The sequence below is a fragment of the Serinus canaria genome, chromosome 1A (assembly GCF_022539315.1).
Source record: "Serinus canaria isolate serCan28SL12 chromosome 1A, serCan2020, whole genome shotgun sequence".
NCBI lineage: Eukaryota > Metazoa > Chordata > Aves > Passeriformes > Fringillidae > Serinus > Serinus canaria.
Genome location: NC_066314.1, coordinates 19,456,961 through 19,478,668, shown reverse-complemented (window position 1 = coordinate 19,478,668; position 21,708 = coordinate 19,456,961). Strand labels below are relative to the sequence as shown.

The following is a 21,708-nucleotide window of genomic DNA, read 5'->3' as shown; positions in this document are numbered from 1 at the left end:
TTGTAGATTAATAAACAGGATAAAAAATGTAAGAGCTAAATGTGAATGCTTAGAGCATCTACAGTAGCTATGTCAGAGCAGCAGCATGTACGCTGCTAATAAGCAAGTTCGTGTCTAAATGTGATTGTAAGTGGAACAGACATGGAGATAATTTACCCTCTAGCATACAGAAAGCATGAAACTACAATAAAAAACACACAGCTTTTCTGTGAACAGATTTTTAAGTAAGGGGCAAAAGATAAAAACAAAGCAAGCAAAGAAGAGATTTCTGGCTGTGATGAAAAATACAGGACACTGGAAAATGGCCTGAACGTGAAGTCAGATATACACTTGGGCCTGCTGGAGCTTTTTTGTCAATATTTTTCTTTGGGTTTTTTCCCAGTACTTCTGTGCGATGAAGCAAGGATAAGACAGTGGCACACAGGAATGTAAATGCCACATTTGCATTGGTATTACAAAGAGAAAATATGAATTTGCTACTAAACAGCTCTCATCATTTGAACATTAGGTACCAAAAGCAATGTACCAGTGTTGTTGTCCCACTGCTTGGAGCAGAGAACCACTGCTTTCAGGCAAACCATAGCAACAAGATGGGTACTCACCAGGGGTAAAAGCACAAGAGATAACCTATTTAAAGCATTATTATCCTCCCAATAAGGATAATAGCCTTGCAGTTATCAAAGCATTGGGAAAACTACTTATCTGTTCAGGAATACTTACCCAGCAGTCTGATACAAGATGGAAAAGTTGGATTGCAGCGGACTTTGAGATCTTTAACTCAACATTATTACATCTAGGTATGATTTAAGGAAGATTTATGTGTAAAGTGCTCAAATTTCCCATTGCAAACAGGCTACATTCTGGTTGGACCTACAAGCAGGAAATCCTGTTTAGATCAAATAATTTTTTCAGGATAGATCATGCAGTAGGGAGCAAGTTACACCTGGTGATTGAAGATCACTCCCAACTGAACTATTTTATTGAATTTTATTCTGAACAGCATAGCTGTGGATTTGCACAGGTTTTATCAAAACTGCAAATCCACTTTCTACAAACACAGGCCACGATCGTGAGAACGAAAGGCAGTGGGGAGTCCTGGTGGCACAAAGTCCCTCTGCTGGGAAATGGCTTACCAGACTCTTCAAAAACCAGGCCACTGAACAGCTGACAGACATTGAAACAGGCTTTTGCAAACTAGACTATCAAAAAGCCCTCATAACAAGGTAGCCTGTTATGGCAGAAAATGTTTATGCTCAAACATTAAATTACCTGGAAGACATGAACAATATTTTCCTGGTGACAAAAGAATTATAGACTTGAAAAAACATTCCTCCATTTCAAGAAAAATAAGAGAAAAACTGGAATATGTTTGAATTATTTTCTACACCTAAAGGAATTATAAAACAAGGGTTAACTAATCATTCGCAGGGTTGTTTAAATTTTCCTGTGTCCATGAGAAATGAAGTATTGCCAAGTCCTCACAAGGGCTGATGTTTTCCAGAAGAATTATTACAGGACTGCTACAAATTCCATACAGGACACATTATCAAATGTTCTGTTTAACATCATAATTGCACTGAGCACTGCAGTGTGATGTTACAGTGATGTTATAGAAAGTGTGAGTTCCCCTGGGCGTCTTCTGAGACAACCAACAAAGATCTCAAGGTGCAGAGGGCTGAAAAAGAAAGGGAGGTATTTATCATGACAGCAGGTGTACTTCTGATTCAGAGACTGAAATGACAAAAGGGCAGAAAGAAGGAGAGAAGAAATCCTTGAGGGGATTTGGAAAAATATACCATCACTGATACTGCAGCACTTGAGGTTGGAGGCTTATCAGTCCCATTTGTAACAGTTGAACATTCGGGTTGAGTTCAGTTTAAAGGGCTCTTGGTAAAAGCAGCATTTTTATCATCCCTCAAAGAAGGCTTGCACAGACAGATGCACTGTCTGCCCCTTGTCTTCCTCTGCAAGGAGAAGGAATCTCATGTAGGATTTTGTTAATCAACACAGAGCTGTGGGTCAGGTGCAGCTTTGCCAGGCTGCAAAAGATAAGACTTTGTAAGATGAGACTGGGCCTGGCACCTTCCAAGGACCCCTATGTGTCTGTCTGACTGCTGAGTACCATGGGAAGGGGCTGCCTTCTCCTTAGGTAACACAGCTCTCATTGAAGTCTTGTATCATCACCGATGGCACTTTTTCAAATTAACTTGGCATTTAGTAAAGCATCATTCTCCTCCTGATCCTACCTACCTAATTGCATTTTTGAAAAATGCTTTCTGGCTAAGCATTTGCATGACCCTACTTTTTTCTTTATTGGTACTCTTAAGGAGACTGCCAGGTGGGCTGATGGAGCTTTGTTCTTTGAGCCATCCATGAATATTTTAGAGGAGCAATAAAACTTATTCATAGTACATTGGTTTTGCTATAAAATCATTATTAAAATTGTTAAAATTCTTGATAATTTATTTCAGCTGCTTATTTTTTCTGGCAGGTCCTTAAGAGGAAGGGAAAGAGGGGAAATATGAAACAGAAAATAGCAAGTTAAAATTAATCAAATAATATTCCTTCCAAGTTTACAGTAACAAAGTGTTAGCAGTCATGCTGAAGAATTTCTCTGCACACAAAGCATCGTACATCTTCTCCTTATTAGATCATCTTTATGAAGCATCCACATTATTTGTTCCCTTGAGAGCTCCTGGTATTTGCGGAATTACTTTAAATGTGTTAAATATGAATATTTTGAATTAAGCACTTTTAAAATAGTCCTTTGAGGGACAGCTGCAAGATCAGCAATTAAAAACAAAATAAGGGTTAGCCATAACCATTGCACCTCTTCTTTGGCTGCTCTCTGTGTTAGTTCCCAGAGTGGTTCTTGGCCCCAGTTTTCCATTCAGCCTGAAGTGCAACTGAGATGTGTGTGCACAACGGATGCATGAGGGGAAGTGGAGAGTTCTCCTGTCTGGTGTAGCTGAGCTTTAAATTCCAAGAGGTGGAGTTGATGCCTTTCTAAGAAAAAAGAAAAAAAAACCCATTTCTGTGGAAGACAGAACAGATACTTCTTTCATTTCCCCCTTAGAGCTTCTTTCATTTCCCCCTTAGAGCTTTTGAGAGATAACTTGGCTAGCTGGTTACCTCTACATCCCTATCCTAGGGAGATAAATGCAGGCAACCACTAACAGGTCCCTCAAAGACAATGATGCTGAGTGGTTTGACTTCAATTTTGAGGCTCACTCTGCATTTACTGATTGTTGGCAACAGGGACAGCTGAGCCCTGCCAAAGGCACCATCAGATAACCCAACAGAGCTGCAAGTCCCACTTCTGCTAAGAGAAAGGAATATGGGTGTCCACTGAAGTTCCTAGCAAGCTTCCTGTCATTCATTATGCTGAGGTTACAGAGAATAGTATATGTGATGATTCAGAAACCTTTTTTTCTTTCTTTGTTTCCTTAGTCTATGTTTAAAGGCTTGCTTTTAGTGGTTTCTTGCTCATTTTCTTCTTAAGCCTGTCCTTGGAGCCTAACCTTCCAGTGGAGGTAGTGTTTAGGGAAAAGACTACAAATTTTAAACAGATTTTTTCAGAGGTTCATAGAGAAAGAATTTGCCTATACTACTTCCTTAGTGGTTCTTGAAGAAAACATTAATCTGAAAGCTACCTTAAGCATGCTCTGCAGCTAATAATTCCTGTGGAAAACACAGAAGTCCAGCATGGTTAACAATTTATAGCAATTAGGATTTAATTTGAACTTAATAAAAGGTATGGTTTTCTGTCCATGTGGTAAGGCTATGCTTGAAGTATTTGACCCATTGTTATAAACGGTGTATTTATTAACTGTGTATTTCATATACAGTTCTAATTGTAATCTTTTTAGCAACTAAATTCTGTTGTAAAAAAGCACAAACAAGTTTTTCCTATGAAGTGCATATCTAGACTTATTCTAATTTAAACTTCAAATGTTATTTTTAAAATTGACCCCCTAAAACTTTTTATTTACCCTGGTGTGTCTTGTTTCAATCTTGCTTAAATCAGCATGCAATTAAATCCAAATATGAGGATGCACACACAGGGTTATATAGACCTAAATGAGCTTTTAAAATGCTTTAAAATTACTTTGAGTGACTTCCCTATATAAAATCTTGTAACCTGAGTGATGTATTAAATTAAAGCAAAATCAAAGGGTAGTGCATGAGAGCAGTCATATGCTCACTCTTGAGGAGTGAAGGGTTTACAAACAGATTTCTCTCGGGGAAGAAAAGCAATTGACACCCAATTAGTTAAAGCATATTCCTAAAGCTCAATGACTCGAGAGCAAATTACGGTTGTCATTGTGGATTTGTGAAGTGTGCTGAACCATGATGCATTCCTTCATTCCTTCAGAGGGAACTTGCTTAGACATGAAAGTATAAAAAAAGCAGAGCACATAAGAGTTCTCCATGCTTCTATAATATCTGAGCTTCAATAAAACAAATTTGTAAAGTAACCATGAAGTCAGCTGGATGCATTTTTATGGATTCCTGCTGCTTGTTAAAAACCTGTTGATGACTCACCGAGCTTTGAACCGAAATGCTGTATATCAGTCCCTTCCTCCCTGCAATTGGTCACAGAGATGGTCTGTGGCTGAGCAAAGCTACGTGAGAGAAGGGGGTTTGCTGCATGACCAGGAAGAGGTGGGTGTGTTGCTCTCTGTCTCTGAGAAGGGCTTTTCCTCCTTCAAGTGGAAGATCAGTGCTGTGTGATAGTGATGGAGAAAACCCTCATCAGCAAGGGATGTTTTCAAACTTCGTTCCTCTTTCTTTATTTGTACATCCTTCATATGAAATAGCCCCAAGCCTGGACTTTATTACCAGTCAACCATTTTTGCAAGATTATGCAAGAGGAGAACAGCTGTCATTTACAGATATACATGAATCTGGGAAATAAGCTTATTACTTTTTTTGACTCATTTAAGAAAAGCCTGTTTTAGTATGGCGAAGCAGTACAGCTGTACATCAGAAAAGGCATCACCTATTCACAGCCTGCCTTAAGGCCTTGATCTAGGATGCTTCAGCAAACACAGGATCAGGTTCCCTCATAACAATTCCCTAATGCACCAGCCACACACCTAGACCTGGCATCCTCTCTCTGTGTGCAACACCCAGGGCAGCTTCCAGCCCAGGACACAGTGCTGCCAGCCCAGGGCACAGTGCTACCAGCCCAGGGCACAGTGGTACCTGCCCAGGGCACAGTGGTACCTGCCCAGGGCACAGTGCTACCTGCCCAGGGCACAGTGCTGCCAGCCTAGGGCACAGTGCTACCAGCCCAGGTCACAGTGCTGCCTGCCCAGGGCACAGTGCTGCCTGCCCAGGGCACAGTGCTGCCAGCCCAGGGCACGGTGCTGCCTGCCCAGGTCACAGTGCTACCTGCCCAGGGCACAGTGCTGCCTGCCCAGGGCACGGTGCTGCCTGCCCAGGTCACAGTGCTGCCTGCCCAGGGCACAGTGCTGCCAGCCTAGGGCACAGTGCTACCTGCCCAGGTCACAGTGCTGCCTGCCCAGGGCACAGTGCTGCCTGCCCAGGGCACGGTGCTGCCTGCCCAGGGCACAGTGCTGCCTGCCCAGGGCACAGTGGTATCTGCAGGCACAGCAGCTGTGGCCCCATGGGCACGAGGGCAGTGGCACGTCTGCAGGCGTGGTGAGGCATGGGGTCAGCGGGCAGTGGCACCCGGAGCTGGCTGGAGCCCACATCACACAGCTTGCTCGGCTTCCATCATCCCCTTGATTCAGCAGCTTCAGTGTGGTCCTGAATAAGGATGCTTTTCTCAACTGGAAGCAGAAACTACTTAGTGACAAAGCAATTAAATCACGCTGCTCATGAAAAGCCCTCACTGTTAATTTACGATATTCATTGGAGCTCCCAGAATACAATCATTGAAACAAAGACTGAATTGAGAACAAAAGGAGGGAACTTGTTGAGAAATTTAAATATAAAATAAATTTTATACAATTTGAAGCGTGTCTGCTTGATTTAATTGGTTTTAAGGAACCCACTCCAAGGTTCTAGGTACATTAAGACAATTTGAGCATTTTCTGATTTTCTTTCTTTGCAAGTTTATTGCTTAAGAATAGGTTAATAGTTTTACCACATTATTGAGAGCCTTATGAGATGAATGGAATCTTTATATTCTTTCTGTTTAGTGCAAGTTTTGAAAACCTTGTTCTTTGTCTCCTGTAGCTGACACAGAATATAGGAAAGCGTAAGGGAAGAGGAAAGTAGACTCAGCCATAAAGAAGACAGAAATCTTAAAATAAGTATGAAACCAGGAAATCCAACAGGAAGTTCTCACAAACTTAATGGCTGCTAACTCTACATTTTGTGATAGGGAATTGAAACTTGTATAAAGCCTCATAAAATAGAATTTAAAAAAAAAAGTGCATTCACATTATCTGTTACCTATTTCAACGTGAATAGTAAAAGATTTTATTGTATTTTAGAAGATTTGTCTGTCATTGCTCAAATTTTATTATTTTTCAGGTAGTAATATTAAACTTATATTACCTATTAAGCTAAATAATACTGGTATAAATTTTATTTCAATTTCCTCACTTAGTTTGACCATCTTCTCTTTGCAGGAACCTCATCCTTCTCACATAAGACCTGAAAGTGGTCCACAAGCAGGGGGAACAAGACTTACCATCTCTGGTATAAATCTGGCCACTGGTTCCAAGAAAGATGTCCAAGTTACCGTTGGTAGCCAGCCTTGCAATGTGTACGTAGCCCGAGTAACTAACTATACAGAGCTGTGTCCTAAAAAGGCACCAACCTTTTCTGCCCTTTATAAATTAAACAAGTCCTTTGTCTATATCTTTGTCTATATCTTTGTCTATATCTATCTCCTCCCATGCAAAGGAGATCTGCATGTAACATTCAGACAGAAACTCACTCAGAGGCTTCAGCGGAAGGAGCAGCTATAAAAATGCCTTAAGTGGGAGAATTTAGATGTCCAAAGATTTCTCCACTTTTGGCTTTCTCTGCTAGAATGGCTGCTTCAAACCCACCCATGCTTTCACTCAACATGTCCTCAGTGGTTTTGTATATTAATTTTCTAGTCTCCCATGATTTTTTCTTCTCCCTTCTTTTTTCTTTTATTAATTGTTGCCCTTGCCTTTTCTCAAAAAAAAAAAAAAAAAAAAAAAAAAAAAAAAGGAAGGACTAAATGTGCTGACATTGCATTGTTCCTGTGTTTGTACACTATTTGTTGTTACATCCTATATCTCTTTTATTTAAAAGCTTATGTGAACTGATGGAAATGTTATCTCCTCCCATAAATACTGTACCCAGCAAAAATAAAGCCCTGGTATTTTTGTTATTACTCTATTCTGGAGTATACAGTAAAAGAATACAAAATTCCATAGTGTTAGTAACATGTTTCCTCTTCTTTTTCTTCAATCTAGTACTGAATTTGGAGACGAGATTGTCTGCATTACAGGACGTAACAACAAGGTTGAACCTGTTCCAGTCACAATGACCTATGGGAGCACAAAAATTGATGTCCTACAGGTGTTTACATACAGTGAGAATCCTACTGTCACCAAATTCCTGCCAGTCAACAGCTTCAGCAGGTATTGAAATGTTTGTTGTAACTTTCTTCTCAACTGGCTTAAAATATGTGTATTTGGTAATAAAAATATTAAATATAGAATTGTTTGGAATAAACTCCTATACTCTAGCAATGTGCACATAGGTATGTAGGGCTTGTGGTCTTAACTGCAATTGATGTTTGAAAGTATTCTGTTTACTTCCAAATTTTTATCCCTTTTCAAAGGTCAATGTAAAAAGTGTAACATCATGACCTAACAAACAGAACATCAGAAATAAATTTGGCTGTGATTTCTCTTGGAGATATTAGTACCTGTCTTCTTGAATATTGAGTAATCACTTGTGTCAAATAGGATTTGGTTTTAATGTTTCCTTTTCATTTTTGGTTGGGTGACTTTGGGACCTAGAATTTTCCTTTGCTAGATCAATAGTGATTTACCCCATAGAATTCAAATTACTTTTTTTTTCTTCTATATAAACTAAAGCCTATTTTTATGTATTGCTTTGAGGTTTACTATCCCTCTAAATCCATGTCACTTCAATGACTTTAATTCCCACTAGAAACTTGCATTCATTCCTCTTCTTATGCGAATGTATTATTTTTAGACAATGTGCTACAAATAAAAGGGAATAGAGAAGCCAGGTCCCTACAGACCTGTGGAAAATATACTCTCAGCTTTGTCTCTGTGTGTATATTGTAGGCAAAATTATTTTAATAATAAAAGAGAAGTAAAGCACACAAAGATTGGCATCAATGTACAGCCAAAAATCCTGGCAAAGCAATTTGTACTTTTTTCAATTCTTTTGTGTTAAATAGAATTTTAAGTTGACATTGCTCTTTTAAATGCTTTCATCATCAATAGCTTTAACAGAAGTCCGTTTTGTAGGACATCTAATTGTCATATAGGCATGGCATATAGATTTTTTTCAATGGAGGCAATAGCAGTGCACAATGAAGCAGTGTATAGCTGTGGTAGTCTGCCAATGACTTATTTTTTAATTCTGCCTTGCAGTGGAGGAAGAAATATTACAGTGACTGGAACTGGTTTTGAGCTCATCCAGTCTTTCTCATTGGTGATATATGCAGAGCGTCCAGAAGCAGGGAGGATGAATCAAAAAAAGGTAATTGTCCTTCTTTTCTCCCAAAGGAAACACTGGATGAACAGCATATAATCTGTTCAAAAGCTGCATATAAACTTTCCCACTGGACTTCACTGGGCTTGGACTGAAACGAGGTTTGAACAGATTTATGAGTCTGTTCAGGGTGTTCCTGTGGAAGATCTCAGCTTTCCTACCACCTTGCCTTACATTCACTTGTACTTTGCAATCTTCTGCTTTAAAATTAATTTCATTCAATATGGATAAGGATAAAAGATGTATTTCAGAATTTGGAAGTGTTTGTTTTTTCTTTATCTTTCTCTTCCTTCTCCCCCTGCAGCCATTAGCAATTTGCCTGAAGCAGGATCTAAATCTAGACAATGTAGGACTACTCAGCTTTGCACAATCAGTGTCTTTTATTTCCTGACATCTCAATGAACCAAGTCTTCTTTTTTTTTTTTTTCCTTAGTGCATATTCCACCTGCAACAGGTCACAAAAAGTTGTGAAAAATAGCATTAAAAAAAGCGAGGACCTAACATTACCAATATTATCAATTTTCCCCTCTTCTAGTGAAGATCACAATTTAATTGATTTAGACCTAAAAATGATCTTCCTGTAAGAACATTATAAGACTCTTGCTAAGGCTGGTTCTTCGGTGTAAGACTGTCCTGTGATGCATAAAGTTTGTAATGTGAATGTTTTGTATTATATGCATGACTCAACTTTAGAGTATGCCAAAGCCAGGTGGATTGGGATACATTAGAACCCTATCCCTAAAGATTCTTAAGAGGAAAACTGACTACATTCTTTAGGCCATAAACTTCGAAAGGTAATTATCTTGATAATCTTGACTCCCAGGACAACCTAAAATTCTATTTAGCATTCTTGACAGTGTTTATCAACATTTCTTAAACCTCCTCTTATGTACACTCAACCCATTAGCTTGAGTCAGCATTACCTATAGCACGTATTCTTCATTAAGACTTTGCAGACTACTCAGCTTTTCTAATGTTTTGGTTTGCTTTCACTTACATGGCAATATCAGAAATGTTGGGGAGAAGCTATCTAGTTGCATTGAGTCATGAAGTGAGAAACAGAGGTGGTGACAGAATAAATATTGAGGGTTCCTATTAGTGTTGTTGCCTGTGGTTGATGTTACTGAATGATTGAACGTGTCAGGGTAAAAACATTTGTTGTATTGGGGATGGAGGATGGGTGAACTGAGTTGTTGCCTTGAGTAGTTAAGTAACAACTGTTGAATTTTATTCCAAAAATTTCAGTTAATGATTGCATTGAAATCCAGTGAGGTATTATATGGTGTAAGCAGAAAATAATCGACCCAAGCTACTCCAAGGTACAGAAGATGCTCAGGATTAAGGGTGACATGTTAATTTCCTAATCTGAGAGGAATTTGATGGTATCAGTCCAGTGGTAAAGAGCCAAACAAATTGAAGGCAATGGAAACTGACCTGTAGCCCAAGTTTCCTCTGCAGGCAACTGCTGGAATATAGTGAATTGATGATTTATTACCATCAAATTTCTTTCATTTTCTTTTTCAAAAATACTTTATATTGTGGTGTTTTTGCTGTATGGAGAGGATATAAATTCAGTGGTTTTATTTCTATGGTCTAAAGTTATCACCAGTTATGTACAGAAAGGAATCGGACTCTAAAATGTGCATGTTCTTCTTCTTATCTTGTTTCTTGCAGTTTTATGGAAAGGCTGTCACAAGACTTAATGAAACCACAGTGGTTTTTTCTTCCCCACCAATACTGGAAGACCCAGAAAACTATAACATTACCACTGTTATTCTAATGGATCATTATAAATTGGTTGTAAAAAATGAGAGCCACTCCTTTGCCTATGTTGCAGACCCAACTTTTGAAAACTTCACAGATGGCATCAAAAAACAAGTCAACAAACTTATTAATGCAAAGGTAAACTTGTCAGAAGTTGGTGCTTGCTCATTTTGTCCTTGAAGCATGTATGGAATTTTTTGTTCCTTTCTGAAAGCCTTAATAGATGTTTGGTGCCCCAAGTTCTTTAGGTAGAGTCCCTTACCTCTGCTAGATGATGAACATTGGCAGCTCCCCTTTCCTCCCCACACCCTTTCTCAGAAAGGGTTCCTATCCTTTTTAGCTGTACTTTGGGCTTGCTGAGGATGCCCCCTCCTGCTGAGTCTGGCATTTGCATTTGGAAATGCCCTCCCCAATAGACCTCCCAAGTCTATGGAAGGGACATCTCGTCTCACACCAGCAAGGAAGGGAGGGGAATCACATAATTCCCAATCACTCTGCTGTGCTGTAGGCTGCAGTGCAAATTATATCTGCTGCTGAAAGTGATTCCAAACGGAAAGTTGCAATTCTGGATTTCTTGTCCCCCAAGACTTTGTGATGATAACTCAGCCTTTTATTTTCTGTCTAGGGCAGTAACCTGAACAAAGCCATGACGATAGATGAGGCCCAGGCTTTTGTGGGTGATGAGCCTTGCAATATAAAAACTCTGACAGAAACAGACTTATATTGTGAGCCACCAGAAGTACAGCCTCAGCCAAAGAAACGGCAGAAGAGAGATACCATCAATAACCTTCCCGAATTCATTGTACGTTACCTTTTCTGCGGAATTTAGTTTCATGTATCAATAACACTGTTACAGTGCCTCTTGACTGAAGCAATTTGTTCTCCAAAGTTGTTGCAGTACTGTGAAGAAACTCTTTGCAGTTCTTTCTTCCTCCAGCTTCTGCCTACTGCATAAAAGATGTCACACGTAAAGAGCAGTCTCAAGGCTGCCAAATAAATTCATAATATAGAAATGTGGAACTCTAGCCAGACAGACTGGGGATTTTTCTTCCTCAGCTGAGCAAAATTAAATTACTTCATGGAATAAAGTGCTAGTGACCCAAAGTCAGTTTAAAATATTCCGAAGTATTTCCTTTGTTTGGCAGTTTGAGCTAGAAATTCACTTGTGAAAATTACTAAGAATTTAGAGTGCAACTGAGAAGTGGACCACCTTACATTTGCACTTGTTAAGACGAATGTCTGTCTTTATCTAATTAGGTAAAATTTGGACTCCGGGAATGGATTCTTGGCAGGGTGGAATATGATAACCGTGTGACTGATATCCCACTGAATCTAATTTTGCCACTGGTACTTATTCCTATGATAGTAATCATCGGCATTTCTATCATCTGCTACAGGTAACTTCTTCTAATTAGGTGCTTTTGTTTTCCTAAAGCTTTCAGTGTACTACCTGATTTTTTTCAGCTCAGTCTACAGAAACTATCTTCATCTTTTTTATGAGCTGCAGAGTTTAGAAAAGAAGTTACAGCTGGAAATATGTATGAGCAGCAATTTATTCCTCTCACGCATGCCAAATTCCTTGGTGTCAGTCAGCCCAGTCCCTCCTTTATATATAAACACAATTGGTCCCAGGCTTCCCAAATAAACAACTGCAGACTGAGTTGCACACATACCCTTTTGAAATGGCAGCTAAAGTGGCACTTGTGGAGGAGAAAACTTGTGGATAACTTATTCAGTATAAATACCTATGAGCATTTATGCTGCCTCAGTCAGCACTGTAGGTATGAGCTGGCTGGTTTTGGCTAAGGGGTCGTTTTTGGTTTTCCAGCTAAATTACGCACACACAAACTTCATGATTAATGTCAGAATTCATGCTTCATAAAGGGCCAGAATATATGTCTGTATTTCACTATTTGGTCCAAATTTAAGGTTAGTAATGAGGGCCTCATACTGTCCCTCAGGAAGGGGTGGATTTCACTCTTATGGTACATATCTACAGCTGAAGCATGTGCTGTACAGTTGTTGTGAGCCTCCATCAAACCTTCTGATTTTGATCCCAGACACTGTCCTGGGTGGCTTAGAGCCAGTACAGCACATGTTGCAAGCAATCCTTGCTCAAACTGACTTCCTGTACTTGATATATGATTGAAAACATTTGTAGCTACTTCTTACTGGATTTTAAATTACTGGTCCAAGTCTGCTTTGAAGCAACCAGCCCATGATAGTGCCAAGTCACTTTACATGGAATGAAGATTTTGGCCACTGTTGCTGGTTTTTTTGCTCCATTCTCTTTCTGCTGTATTTAAAAAAACAAAGCCATGAAAATTTCTTCCAGTCCTTGGGCTTCCCTCTCAGAGCTGTTGCAAATTATTTACTTTTGCATTTGGTAACATTTTTTTTAATCTTACCTCTGTTCCATAAAGACGCAAGAGCCAACAAGCAGAGCGAGAGTATGAAAAAATTAAATCACAACTTGAAGGCCTGGAGGAGAGTGTCAGAGACCGGTGCAAGAAGGAGTTCACAGGTATTACAGATATTTTTACTGCTGTGGGTCCTCTTCAGCAATCAAGACATGCTGGAGAAATGGTGCTAGCTCATTTAAACTGTCTTCTGGGAAGAAATGATCAATACATCTTAGTAGTCTTCATTACTGCTATTGACACAGAGGAGATATTTTGCTATTATGTATGAGAGAAGTAAATAAAATAAAATAGGTAGCTGAGGTTATTAAAATAAATTGATTCTTTTAGTCTAAAGGAAGAACAGTTAGAAATTGGAAGTAGAAACTAGCTGAGATTGGGGTTACTTATAGTTATTAATGTGATTGGCCATTAACACAAAGAATGTCTTATAGTGACTAACAGTGCACTTAATATTTAGCACAATGACTGTGTGTGCAATGTCTGTACATTAAAAACTGTTTTCAGAGCTGCAAAATTTATTTGCAGCCATCAGCATACAAAGGGATAATTTGGTTAGCTCACAGGAAAAAAATAGCATTTTACCCTCTTCACCATGGGAAAATCTTAAGCTTGATTAGAGGAGCTAGCTAATTGTTCTGTGTAAATGTAGAGGCATCATCCCAGGGAAGGCAGCAGGACATGTGAAGGCTCAGCATTTTTACATGTTGGACTACTCATCACAAAGCTTAAATTAGGCATCTGAGTGCAAACTTCACAAATATTGGCCTAAATTATTACCATGAAATGTCACCTCATTATCTGAATTATACTTGCTGTTGGGTCGTGTTGAAATAATCTCTATTAAAAAAATACCCACATGCTTTATTGCTACATAGAAAACACTATTTCATATTGACAGTGGCTAAAATGCAAGATTGAATTAAACAACAATTTCAGGTTAGAGTTTGACAGTCATTTAAGAAGTTCAGGGTATCTCAAAGATTTCAGCCATGCTGGAAGCCTCCCTCAGTCTTGTTTTTTCTGGCATTTCTGTGACAGGATGTTCTTTACTTGTACAAGCTTGCTTTCTCTGGAAAACCAACTCCTTCCAGGTTCTGGACACAAACTAGAAGCAAATGTTTGAGTCAATCCCAAATGGGCTTCATTTCAAACTGCATTTTGAACTGAGAGGATCTATCAAGGTTCTCCCTCCCTCTCTTGATCTCTCCCTGGGCACTTCATCCCCATTTCTGAAAGGAGAAGATACTTTTCTCTTGCTGGGGCAAGAGTAGAGAGTTACACATTCCTACTACCTGTTGGGTTGAAAGTTTCCTCTCTGCTCCACGAAGTACAAGCTTTGGGGGAGTAGAATGCACATCCAAGGAGTAATCCAGTTCCTAAACTACATCCACCTTGACTTGTAGTTAAATGAAACACTGAAGTCAAAACACATTCCATGCTATGAAACTGTAATGTCAACAGCACAAAGTGCAAACTGTCTAAAATACAGGAGAACAAAGATAGCCAAGGAAGGGGACAACAGGAAGGAAGTTCTAATACCACACAGAGGGAAACAAGAAGATTCTTTGTCCCTCATCTTTGATGAATGCTATAAAATAAAGAGGCAAATTAATGAGTAAGAGCAATAAAACTCCTGAGACAATAGGTCACTATATTAATTAACATGGTATTCCAATCAATCAGCAATATTGGGTAATTGGAAAGCCTTCAGCTAGAGTAGCTGGTATAGAGGATGATTCTTTAATTTTTGTCTCTTTTAAAAACTTCAGGCTTTTGAGTCCCACAGAAATATTTCCATCCATTTCAGTGAACCACTTAACCTTCTTCCTTTCTGCCATCCCCTTCATTTTTATTAAATTAGCTTGCTTTACACTTTAAACCTCTCTTTCCTGGATTGCTGTGTTTTTAAAATAACTTTCTGTCTTAACTAGACTCAGAGGGTATAGAATATGGATTGGGGAAAAAAGAAAAATAAAACCAAAACAAGACAAAAAATGTTGCAATATCTTTTTCTTGTTCTGTACTATAATCCTACATTCATCTGTATGAACACACTCAGACACCATAAGGGCCTTTTTACAGATAGGCAAGAACAAGGAAACCATCAGTGCTAAAGGCAGTTATCCTCATGTCACCATAGGATTCGCTGTGGTTATAGTTAATAGGATGATTGTTAAAAATAACAAGAGAAAATGTGAGATGAAACAAGTTTTTGCTGCTGAGTTGCTTTTTCACTATTACAAGGCACTCAAAGACCTTGTATTGCCTAAAAAACCTGCAGAATTTTTAAACTGAACCATTGAACTGCATTGCATATTGCAGATCTAATGATAGAGATGGAGGATCAGACAAATGATATCAACGAAGCTGGAATTCCAGTACTAGACTACAAAACCTACACAGACAGAGTCTTCTTCTTGCCCTCCAAAGATGGAGAGAAGGATGTGATGATTACAGGAAGGCTGGATATTCCTGAGGCCAGGCGCCAGACCGTGGAGCAGGCTTTGTACCAGTTCTCCAACCTCCTCAACAGCAAATCGTTTCTCATTAACGTGAGTACTGAAGTAGATGCACCTTGTCTCTGAGCTAGGCATACCTCTATGTGTGTGTGTGCAAGACAGCAGGTTTGCAACCACAACTGAACAAAAATTAATAAAAATAAGTGATTTTCATATGGTTCTGATTTCACAGTAACCACTGCAGATATGTGGCATCACAGCCAGAGCTTCATGGTGGATCTCACATTTCTGTGCCAGGTCATGTAATATGGAGTTAGTCAACATTGCAGTGGCTGTAAAAAGCAGGTATTTCCCAATCTGACATAAAAATTAGTGTTACAAGTTTGGTTTAACCTTTTAAGAAATGTGATCAGAGAGTGCTGATTCCATCCTGGCTCCTCACAGGAGTCACTTGTGGATAGCCATCTACCAGAATCTCTGCCTCAATTAAGGTAGAGGCTCCTCAAGTGGCCTATTCAACAAGACTGATGAGTGCTCACAGCTGCTCTGAAGAGACTTATAATTGCTCACTCTCAAAAACTGAAGCTCATTGTCAGACACCTAAATATAGATTTAGGCTTCTAGCTTTTTCTTTTTTTTTTTTTTTTTTAAATGAGAATCTAGTGCTGAGCTAGTTAATGGTAGAATTAGAGTTCATGGCAGATGAGAGCACATTTACAGGTGTACTTACATTAGTGTCTTTGCAATTTGATGTGAAAGGACTGGGAATTTGGGGGAGAGGGGAGTTGATTGTCTCTTTTAAAATTGTCACAGAACACTATTTTACATTTAATTAAAACATATTTTTAGATAAGCTTTTAGCGAAGTATTTAGATAAGCTTTTAGAGAAGTATTCCTTAGGTCAGTCCACTACATCGTATATCTAAAATCAAAATTTAGGCAACATTTTCATATAAGTTCTTTCAAACTTCTGAAAACTTTTTGATTCAGCACTTAGGAGATTTAATATTAAGATAATATTGCTCGTCTTCTTATTGCAGACAAGTGTTGAGGCTCTTCAGAAACCGGATTTCATTTTACATTTGTTTCCTTTTTCAGTTTATTCACACGCTGGAAAACCAAAGGGAGTTCTCTGCTCGAGCTAAAGTGTATTTTGCATCTTTGCTGACTGTCGCTTTGCATGGAAAGCTAGAATACTACACTGACATCATGAGGACGCTGTTCTTAGAACTGATGGAGCAGTATGTTGTGGCCAAAAACCCAAAGCTGATGCTAAGAAGGTTTGAATGATTGTCATATTTTCTGTATGTCTCTGGCTTTCTGTAAATGTGTTTCTTTTGCAGTGTGACTGTGGTCAAATGCTGGCTATCTGTAAAATTCAGAAATAATTTGGCCCAAGCATATTAGCAAGACAAGCCCACCCTGTGGAAGGCACCAGCAGGATGCTGGCCAGGACTGCTTATTCAAATACTGCAGTGTAGAAGCACCTACCTTACTTTGAAATACCACACTGAACATTTAATTTACTTTTTAATCTAACTTTATTCCAAATGATCTAGCGTTTATACCACACATCACCTCCATAATGAGTACACATAATCAGCTGCATTGTGCATTCAGTGAGGGCTTGCTCCAGTGTTTTAACCCAGCTGTTACTCCCAATAAATTTCAATAGATCTTGCTCTGTGTATGTCGTACTTCTGTAACCTGTAGGTTGTTTCCCAGTAACTGCACAACTGGGTTAAGTTTTTAGCTCTCACAGCGCAGACCCAATTTAAGATTTTGAATAAAGGATGTGTGCTTTTCAGCAGTGAGATGAAGGCACCTACTCAGGACTGAGTAATACAAAGCACTTACCCTAAAGCAAGTATACGCTTTCAAGACTCTATAGGGAAATCATTGCATTAGGAGACTGAATGCAGTTAAGCATGTAAAAATATTATATTTCAAGCAAGCAGTGGTTTGGGGTTTTTTTTAAACCTTGTCATTAAGTGCCCTTACTAAATTCAGAGTTGGTTTTTTTTTTCAGATCTGAAACGGTTGTTGAGAGAATGTTGTCTAACTGGATGTCTATTTGTTTGTATCAGTACCTCAAGGTAAGAGTTGAAGTCTGTAGCCTGTAGGTTTTTTTTTCTTTAATCAGTAATACTTAACAAAGCTGCACTTGAGTATGTCTTTTGATTTTGTTTTCTTTCCTTTCCTTTTCCTTTACATAGGACAATGCTGGGGAGCCTCTTTATAAATTGTTCAAGGCTATCAAACACCAGGTAGAAAAAGGCCCAGTGGATGCTGTGCTGAAGAAAGCAAAGTATACACTGAATGACACAGGCTTACTGGGAGATGATGTAGAGTACACACAGTTGGTAAGCAAAGCATGATTAATAGATTAGAAAATCATTTTTTATTTTAAAATTAATTCCTATTGTGTTAAGTCTGTACACAGTTTTCTAGACTACTGTGAACTGCATAAAAATTCTGGTCATGGGCAAGATTGTCAGTAGTTTGACAAAACAAGTCTCCAAGCAGGAAAACAAAATTATAAAGTATCTTCTAAAGTACAATTGAAATCCTGTCAGTGCAGAATCCATTTCAATAAATCCCTTTCATAATTTTCAGTCGGTGTGAAAAGTGGTCAGGATGTTTGGCTCCTCCCTTTTTCTCACCTAAATTCATTGGCAATTGTTTTTTGCAGAATTCTTGCACTGCCATTATGCCTGAACTTCAGGTTTTCTCCCTTGTGATTGCTGCTAATCAGCATATTGAACAGCATTTTAGAGATCATTTTATTAGTATACCAGATTGTGCTCCTCTGCAGTTCTGTGAGATGGCTCCACAATCTCCAGAACACTTTATGAACCTCTTTCTGCATTTTTTTCTGTGTGAGTCAAGATCTCCTGAATGTGGGCAGCCCAGCTGGCATTGAAAGTTGTTTATTTCCTCTCAGGGAAATAATTCCCTACAGTGCCTCTACAGCCAGTTCTGGAGATCTGTGTCAGTTGCTCCAAGTGGGAAGAAATGGATATTCCTGGCAAGGAAACTCTCCCTCTGGACTCAGCCTCCCCCTGTATCTGATCACCAGTGCCATGGTCCAGTTCTTTTCTTTTATGAATTATATTTTAACTTAATTCTGTTCACTGTCAGAAATTTCCACCACTTTTCAAACATACTCCAGAACACTGTCCTTTTGGAAAAATTCAAGCAGCCCACTCCTTAGCTCTTCAGGGAGTGTAAAATCTAGTTTTACTCTTTCTGACAGTCTTGCTGGTTTTCTTCAGGGTATAGTGTAGTGAACATCAAAGATACACAGGCTGTCCTTCAGAGACCAATTCATGATTTTTTTTCCCTTTCTAACCTTTTTTTTATTGACATGTTAGAAGTCATTTGTAGTTGACTTCAACTGAGTAAGATGCAGTGACATATATGCAGCATGGAAAAGAAATTAATTAAAAAGCTTTATTAAGTCCTTGGTTGGAGAATAAAAATAAAAAAAAAAAACCCACCATTTTATGTATTCTGAAAGGATGCTGATGGGAGGGCTGATGGGAGAAGAGTTCTGTAGGACTTGCCCTCATGGAGTCACCAGACTGTGACCTAGAGAGTAGCTGGATGAAGAATGTGTGGAGCAAGAAGAAATTTTAAGTTCAAGTGATATTTTTGGGGATTAGTTTAGGTACCATCTTTATAAGTGCCACCCACAGAAAACACACTGATTGGCAATGCCATCTATAATTTCTGTTGTGTATGGAAAACAAAATTTATTTGCACTGTACATCATGTAAGTCTTAATGGCAATAATTCTTTATTTGGTCTGTTTCTTTTCAGTAAAAAAAGAGCCTGCAATTAAGCTATATGACTCAGTGTGAAGCAGAAAATTCATGAATGCAATCAGATGTGGGCCCAACACACATATTAGCTAGATATTAAACATTAAAACATTGGGCAGTAGCAGTATTTGGTCCAGACTTACAGATTTCCCATCAAACAAGCATTTTGTGTATGTGCATGCATGGAAGTTGGTGAGATATATGTATATAACATGTGTATACACATCTGTAAATGTGTATATACATGTATGTTTATATACATATGATCAAACATTATGGAGGGGGTACTACTGCCATTAGTTTCTGGGACCTTTGGCACAAGGATGATGTTGTGGTAACTCTGAACAGTCAGGGAGCATTTGTGCACCAGAGTAGGTTAAAGCATGAGTTAATTCCTTCACTTCTGCCTGAAAGTGAGACAAGGTGGGTAAGTACAGCATAGAGCAGTTGTCTGCTCTCTAATTGTTCTTATTTAAAAGATGAATCTGTTTTGCATCACTGGTTACACTGACATGCTGCATACTGAACCAGCAGCAAAATCATGTCTAATTACCATAAAGCTAATAGGAAAAGGAAGGTGAAATCTCATTATTAGTTTGAGCATTCTGTCAAGGGACAGTGCAATCATGTTTAATTTGACTGCCGTATGGCATAACTTTTCTTCACTTTTTCAAAATACCAGCTTTGCAAGTTTATTTCTGAGGTCAGATGTGATAAATTCAGGCATTGTGGTTGGCAGGATTGTATGTATCTGAGAGCTGCAGTGCTTCACATGTGCCTGGCCTCCTAAGTTACCTGACTGGCAAAAGATTCACAAGGGCTCTGAGCTGTAATACTGATTCAGCTGGTGAAAGAAAGAGGATTTTCATAGTATCTATTTGGGTTTTTTCCTTCTGGGGAGGTATTCTGGCCATGGTTTTCTTCTTTGTTTTTGTCTATATTGAAACTGACACTTACATAGCAAAGCTTCTTTCAAAAAAATCACTCTAGATTTAGCAAATTACAGGCTTTCAAGAAATTCTCTTTAACATTGAAAAAACCATGTCCATACTATCAGAAAACAGTAATATTTGAAATGCTGGAACTAGCACAAGCTACTTATGTGTATTCCCTGCAGCTATTAGAGTTATCAGGACAACAGTAGGCAGTAAATGAGGTATTCAAACACATAAAATGATAGAAATTTCTTTTATATGTACATACATATGTGTATGTATGTGTGTTTAATGAACAGCTGGACACAGGAAGTAAAGTTTGGAGAGCTGAACTACTCACTGCTCATCAGTTGAGCCATGTTAAATTACCAAATGTACAGAAGTAGTCTGCTCATCTTTAAAACCACTGCCATGAAGAAAGCATAAAGGAAGGCAAAAGCACATAATATTTAAGGAGTTCAACAAGCTACAGTTCAAATTATTATTGGGAATTCATGAAATTTGGGGACTGCAATACTTTGCCTTTTTATGTTTAAGATTTTCAGGTTAAATGTAAAACATGTAACAAGTCAGTGGTCCAACTGCTTTGTTCTTGCATGTTTCTCTTTAATAAACTCCCAAGACTTCATAATAGTAACATATTAGACATGACTAACTCTACTCTGTATCTTTTCTGTCTTGTCTTAGTGGGAGAAATTACCTAGAATTTATGATAGCTGCTTGGCTGCATAACAGCAAAAGATCCTTCAAATAATCTATACTCCCATTGCAAATATGTGTTGCTGTGCAATAACCATTTCATGGTGAATTTCAGATACTGTTTGCATTGAAATCACCCAGAGGAACAGATTCAGAGGTAATTCAGCACTGATTTGCCTTAATAACCCTGTACATTCTTTTCTTCACAGACAGTTAATGTATATGTGCAAGAGGGAGGAAATGATTCCATACCTGTGAAAGTGCTCAACTGTGATACCATATCACAAGTGAAGGAAAAGATAATAGACCAAGTCTATCGAAATCTGCCGTGTTCTCAGTGGCCAAAAGCTGACAGTGTAGTTCTTGGTATGTACTTACTTGTGATACTATGTTGAACAGGTGAGATCTATTGTGTGACTTTGCGTTTTCTGAAAAATGTCTGTAAGAGGATTTTATTGCTTGGTTATGGTTTGTTTTGTTGTTTGTTTTTTAGTTTGTTTTTTTTTTAAAGCTCAATTCAAGGTCAGCTGAATGCACAAATACAGCATTTTGCAGCAATTTTTATTTGCAGCAATATGCTTTAAAAATTAATGTTTTCTTATGAGTTAGATTTTTTTGACTCTTAAAGTTTTGGTATACTGTCATCAGCATTGCAAGAGCCTGTTAATGACTATTGGCACAAATGAATTCATGTCTGACAGAGTCAGTGTCTCAGGTACTAATTAATGTGATAATGACAGCATGGATAATTAACTGATGGAGAAGTAATGATGCAATTTCAGAAACTGGTACTGATTTTTAGTTGCCTTAATGATGGTTATTCAAAAGAATTATAACTTACAGGAACTGCACTTTTAGGAGATGATGTACCACTTAGTCTCTGAAAATCATTCTCCTT

At 38.5% G+C, this 21,708-nt stretch overlaps 1 protein-coding gene across 8 annotated transcripts in view; it reads left to right on the top strand.

Annotated features, from left to right (window-relative positions):
• Nucleotides 1–21,708, top strand: part of PLXNB2 (plexin B2) — a 252,479-nt gene that overhangs the window by 212,353 nt on the left and 18,418 nt on the right. For all 8 annotated transcript variants that reach the window (XM_030237867.2, XM_030237869.2, XM_030237868.2 and 5 more), the window contains 12 exons: nt 6,606–6,742; nt 7,428–7,595; nt 8,586–8,694; nt 10,381–10,608; nt 11,096–11,272; nt 11,728–11,867; nt 12,894–12,994; nt 15,216–15,445; nt 16,451–16,632; nt 17,382–17,448; nt 17,569–17,715; nt 21,020–21,176. In XM_030237867.2, coding sequence (XP_030093727.1) covers nt 6,606–6,742; nt 7,428–7,595; nt 8,586–8,694; nt 10,381–10,608; nt 11,096–11,272; nt 11,728–11,867; nt 12,894–12,994; nt 15,216–15,445; nt 16,451–16,632; nt 17,382–17,448; nt 17,569–17,715; nt 21,020–21,176 — 1,843 coding nt within the window. The remainder of the gene's footprint in view (nt 1–6,605; nt 6,743–7,427; nt 7,596–8,585; nt 8,695–10,380; nt 10,609–11,095; nt 11,273–11,727; nt 11,868–12,893; nt 12,995–15,215; nt 15,446–16,450; nt 16,633–17,381; nt 17,449–17,568; nt 17,716–21,019; nt 21,177–21,708) is intronic.